Raw genomic sequence first — 6,000 nt, forward strand, 5'->3', positions numbered from 1 at the left:
GTGTTTGCTTTTTCATCTGGCTGTAGGCTTCAGGGCTACTGACTTCTTTGGGGCTATTTACATGAACAACACTACAGATGTAGAAATGGCAGCAGTTGACTGTGACAAGGCTGTGACAGTAGAGTTCAAACATGACGACAAACTGAATGAGGACAGTGGAGCCTTAATTCAGGTAAAAATGCATTGTGTCATTTATTGACACTGTGAGCAAGATTTTTTTTTTAATATGACTGCAAAATGTTACACTGTAGGACTGATGGGAGTGATGCATAGCGTGCACATTTGCTGGTGTTGTAGTACCACTAATAATGTTTAATTAACTCGCCAAAGAATGCTACCTTGAAATGCCAGGCTGTTTCAAAGCTAACGACACCTGTATTTCCCTTCTCATTCCACAGTATGGGATCCCAGCAGTTCCTGGAAATGTAAATTGGGCAATAATTAAAACTGCCCTTTCTGTGCCTGAATTGCCAGTGCGTGGGATACACTCATACCTAGCAGAAGATTCATCCTAACCATTATCAGATAATGCGAGGTTGCTGTGTACTGTTCTAGATGTTTTGTCATGACCTCATGACCTTTTGCTATTTTAATGACAGAAAATGTTTCAGCTTGAAAAGTTTCACAAAAACTGTAGAATTATCTGAACTTTTGTTTTTAAGCTCCTTAGCTTTTATCATGCTCCCATGTATACTTTATAGGTTAGCAGTTAATCCTTGTATGAATACAGCACTGTGAAACATCCACTTTGGGGTGTTTGATGTCACTTACTGGAGACCTGGTGTAGCAGCGATGATGGAAAAAGTGCTTGGCGTATGGATGTTGCAGTAGGGTTGTTGAGAGTTTCATATGAGAGTTTCTTGTGGAAGATGCAGTGCAAAGCTGACCAATTAGTTTAGCTGCAGTTGGTGTTATGCCCTGCAGGTTTTGGCTTGTATCTGCAGACAAGGTGATGAAATTAGTTTTAATTGTGGTGGTAGGAAACGAACATGTGCCAGGCAGATGCATGCAGAACCAGTGAAATGTTAGCAGTTGGGAAATCTTGAGTGCAGTTCCTTTACTTTTCATTCTTGTGAAGTTTTCCTACATGCTAACATTATATAAAGGTAGAGTTGAAGTCATAAGCAATTTCTTCAGTCATCCCTCAAATTTTACTATCTAAGACAATGGAACAGGCAAGATACAAGGGTGGATATAATAGGACCCCACTTGGGCTTACCAAGATTAGCAAGTTTTTCTTTGTCGCTTTTGACAAAAGCTAAGATGGGCAGAGAACATCTCAGCAAGCTTCTGATCTCTGATACAGTGTGTTTTCAGCTGCATTTCTTTGGGGCATTTTTCTTGATAACATATTCAGGTATGGTGTACAATCAAGTGGTCTCTTGTTTTCAGATGATACCAGCAGAGTGTAGCATGAGAAAGCACTAAGCCTTCCCAACAGCCATCATTATTGTCATACTTTTAAGACTAATAACTTTATAACGCATTTACGTCTAATATATTTACATAAAATTTTGAATCTGTTGCTCCTTTGGTTCAATAGTACTGAAGCAGCACCAAAAAGCCAGGCTGTTTCTCAAAAGTAATTCTGTGCCTTTTGTAGGCGGCTCTTGCATGATGATTATTATAATTTTTATTATCATATTATGATCATAATTATAATATAAATCCTATAATAGTAATAATATAAATCATAAAATAATTATGATTATTATATTGTTTATATTATGAATATTATGATTTTTGTTTTAACATTGCAATGAAAGATATCTGGCTCCTCTGTTGCAGTGTGCTGTCCTCTACACATCAGTAAGTGGGCAAAGACGACTTCGCATACACAACATAGGCTTAAATTGTAGCACCCAGTTAGCTGATGTCTACAAGACTTGTGAGACCGATGCACTTATCAACTTCTTTGCTAAGTCAGGTAAAGTCAGAATAAGTTGTTTGGTTTTTTTCTTCTCTAAGCTGGGAATGAAAGGAGGTGGAGTGATACCTAGTGGGAAGTCATTTGTAACTTGCTACTGATATCTCCCTTAAGAGCGACAACATTGAAAAGAGAACTAGATCGTAAATTTTAGATATATGTGTCCCAAAAGAAATGCCTGGGAAGGCTCTTAGAAACAGGTAATGCACAAAAGTGTATAGGCACAGTATTATTTTGTTAGAATTTTTGTTTGGTTTGAGGTGGGTTTGTTGTTGTTTTTTGTGAAAATTAATAAATTCTCTAAAATGCTTTAAGAGTCAGAAAACAATGGCCATAGACATAAGTTTAGTTAAATAAAAATCTAGCAGAATATTTTAAAACTTTGCATTTGTCGTGCAAACAAGTAACAGAACCTGTATCAGGCTCTTCTGTTCTTCTGTCTTTGTAGCCTTTAAAGCTATCCTAAGCCAACCACTGAAGGTTGTCAGAGACATCCTGGTCAGTCAGACAGCACACATGCTGGCGTGCTACAGGAAGAACTGTGCCAGCCCTTCAGCAGTGAGCCAGGTAAAGATCTCCCCATGTCAGCCCCTCTTTGCAACAACCACGCTTGCACCACCAGCAGTACCAGAAAAGAATATTTCAGACGTACATACTTTTTGTTTTCTTTCAAATATGATGACAGTGGGATGCAGTGGTAGCAACATACAGAGGCTGTTGTTTTGGGATGAATGACAGTGCTGCAGAGGAAGGTGACAGCTGTACCACAGAGATGCCAAGCCTTTTCTTCCTGGTAGAATTACATGCTAACTCTTAGAAGCTTTCACTTTTTTCTTCCATTCCTGCAACGATTGTAGCGGACTGATTTTTTGACATGTAACAACTGTTACTGTCAAAAGACAGAGATAAACCAGTTAGCATCCTGAATCTGCATATAGATACATCAAGAATGCACTACTGCTAAAAATCTGACATTGAGACAGGAATATACTCCTACCAAAAAAAAATCTATGGTGATTAAAATATGACTTCTTCATTCCTTTATTTACCAGCAGGCAGTAAGAAGCTGTGGGTCCCTCATTACTTTTGTTCCACACTACTTGAAAATTCTCTCAAATGAAGACACCTCTTATTTTCAAATGCTGTCACATTTAGTAATCTACTCACTCTTTTTACAAATTCAGAGCATTTGGGGGTGTCACAAAACTAACAAACAGTAAGGTAAGGTGCTTTCAAATCCTTTTAGCAGCTGTTCCTGACACAAACCTTGTTCCAGTTCAAAGGACAATCCTCGTCTTTGACTTGAACTGAACTCAAATCCCATAAACCTTCAACTTCTGTTTTTCTTACAGCTCTCACAATACTTCGTCTCCCTTCTGGATTTTGAGGTGCTGCGAAAGTGGCTTCTTCCTCACTTTTCTGAACTTCAACTGGCAATTTTCTACTTCAGTACTGAGGTTAATAGCGAAGGACTCCCAACAATATTGGAGGCTTTCAATTTACACTGTTTCCTTTAGTCTCCTTTAAACTATGTTTTCCAATTAGGCTTTTGTGTACTATTTAATACTTTTAATAATCACAAGCCTGGGCAATGAATTATTTCTCTCAGTGAAGACCAAATGTTAGAACACCAGTGAGGTACTTATTGTGAAAGAAAACAATTAAATATTAGCTTGAAAGACCAGCTGTCATTCCCCAGCACATGGGAGATATTAAATAAAAGCCTCCTCTGCCTCTCAGCTCATCCTTCCAGACGCAATGAAGGTGCTGCCAGTGTACATGAACTGTCTGCTGAAGAGCACTGTGCTGACTGGCAGACCAGAAATTCCAACTGATGAGAGGGCGTACCATCGACAACTGGTCATGTCTATGGGAGTAGCTGATACACAGCTGTTCTTCTATCCCCAGCTTCTGCCGATAGTAAGTATGTTATCTGCACATCTGTTAGCTGTCAGTTAAACTGTTTTCATTTTAAATTGCTGTGATGTTTTCAACTGTAAAGATGTAGAAGATTTTCTCTGTGCCACGCAGCTGTTACGTGGCCAAGCTGGATTAGTTTTTTTAAAGGGAAGTACTTGCTAGCTGAACTAAAAGTAGGAGGGAAGAAGCCCTAGTTTAAAGAAAACAGGGAAGTAACATGATCCGCCACTGCCATCAGCATCCTCTCATAACTCCACTGTATGCTTAACATGAGCCTGGTTTTTGAGCTGGCTAATAAAAAATGCCAGCTTTAGTCAAGCTCGAGCCTGGTGTGCTCGAGCTTCATGTTTGTGGAGAGGTGCTCTTTAGCACGTAGTGTACGAATTGAAAAAGAAGTGACTCCTGATTTCCTCCATCTGGAAAGGAACCACTAAGGTGTAATAAACCTGTTGTTATTACTTTTCAATGTCTAGTTAGAGCATCTCTCACCTTGAAGTCCCCATGTTTGCAACTTACGCACATTCTGCCCTACAGCACAACCTGGATTTGAAGAGCGACGCTGTGCCAGCTGCAGTGCGCTGCTCTGAGGAGCGTCTCTCAGAAGGAGGGGCCTTCATTCTGGCCAATGGTCTGAGCATGTTCCTGTGGCTGGGGGTCAGCACGCCCCCTGAACTCATCCAAGGGCTTTTCAATGTGCCGTCTTTTGCACACATCAGCGCAGAAGCTGTGAGTATATGGAGGGAAAACAGTCCATTTTTCAGAACTCATGATTTTGTAAGACCAGGCCACTGATTAGAGAAACGACTGAGGGAACTTGGAGCGTTCATCATTCAACTATAAGCACAAATGGGTGCCAGCAGAAGCTGTTAAGACACCAAAAGTAATGCATAAAAGCTCATAAACTATCTCTCTGAACAATTACAGCTTTCACAAAGTTTTCAGAGAATCTTAAACTTATGTTATGACATATTAAAATCCTACTGAATATGCATTGGTGAAACTGCAACAAAGCATTCTATGGTAGCTAAAGCTTCTCCTGTAGCCTGAACTTTTCCTGATAATGAATTTTAATGTAGTGATTATTTTAAACTGAAAAATGGCTTAAAGACTGATTGGTTATTCTAAAAGCTTTCCCAAAGGAGATAAAGCATTACCCAGGTTAGAATGACACCCACAGTAATACACATCATAAATACCAGCAGCTAGTCTTGTACAAATTGTTAATGCGACTGGAAAGTAACAACCAACCTGTGATGCTTCATTCTAACAGACATTACTGCCTGACCTGGCCAATCCCTACTCTAAGAAAATTAAGTCAATAGTGGAGCACATCCAGAACCAGAAGCCCTACACTATGAAGGTAAGAGTTTGCTCAGTGTCAGCCTGTTCCTCATAGCTGTTCAGAAGAACATTACAAGCTGTGATAGATTTTCTTGTAGTTGTGAAAGGCTTTTTACATACCAGGAATCTCCAAATATGCCACTGAATTCCAGCATGCATTCTAGGCAGAAGCATCTCAAATGTACTTAATTCAATAACTGTTACTTAATTATCCATTCAGGATTTTCAGAACTACCCTGAAAAGTCAGTTTTATTCTGCAAACCTTCCTTCACACTGGCTCTTGGTTGCACATAAGTTGCTCTCCTGTGTTTCTAAGGACAGCTACTGAAATGTCATTACCAATGTATTGTTGTTTTTTGTCTTTTTTTTTTCCTTCAGTAGCATTCCATAGAAGGTAGAGGAAAATGGTACTGCTACTTACTGTGATGGTATCCTAGAAATATGTACGTCTCTCTTTTCAGCTGATGATAGTGAAACAACGGGAGCAACCAGAGATGCTATTCCGGCAGTTCCTCGTAGAAGACAAGAGTATTCATGGAGGAGCTTCTTACGTGGATTTCTTATGCTGTGTTCACAAAGAGATCTGCCAGCTTCTCAACTAAAGAAACTTGAGTATATATAATTTGCCAGTTACCTTCCAATTTTGCAGGAGGGACAGTCATCGGTGCCTGAAGGCTGGCCCACAACTTCAGTGTACCCAGACATCCTGCTGTGCTTTACCAAACTTTTTCTGTGCTCTTTTTGTACAGTTTCATTCCACTCAGCCACTCACCAAATATTTAGTTTACTTATTAAGTTGTAGAATAGAAGT

The 6,000-nt window shown here is 39.5% G+C and overlaps 1 protein-coding gene across 1 annotated transcript in view; it reads left to right on the forward strand.

Moving 5' to 3' along the window:
• Nucleotides 1–5,791, forward strand: part of SEC24D (SEC24 homolog D, COPII coat complex component) — a gene marked incomplete at both ends in the record, with an annotated part of 46,597 nt that extends 40,806 nt beyond the window's left edge. The window contains 7 exons of the mRNA XM_079534955.1: nt 27–172; nt 1,789–1,927; nt 2,376–2,494; nt 3,668–3,847; nt 4,382–4,573; nt 5,118–5,207; nt 5,651–5,791. Coding sequence (XP_079391081.1) covers nt 27–172; nt 1,789–1,927; nt 2,376–2,494; nt 3,668–3,847; nt 4,382–4,573; nt 5,118–5,207; nt 5,651–5,791 — 1,007 coding nt within the window. The remainder of the gene's footprint in view (nt 1–26; nt 173–1,788; nt 1,928–2,375; nt 2,495–3,667; nt 3,848–4,381; nt 4,574–5,117; nt 5,208–5,650) is intronic.
• Between the last annotated feature and the right edge of the window lie 209 nt (nt 5,792–6,000).

Source organism: Tetrao urogallus (assembly GCF_951394365.1).
Source record: "Tetrao urogallus genome assembly, chromosome: 4".
Lineage (NCBI taxonomy): Eukaryota > Metazoa > Chordata > Aves > Galliformes > Phasianidae > Tetrao > Tetrao urogallus.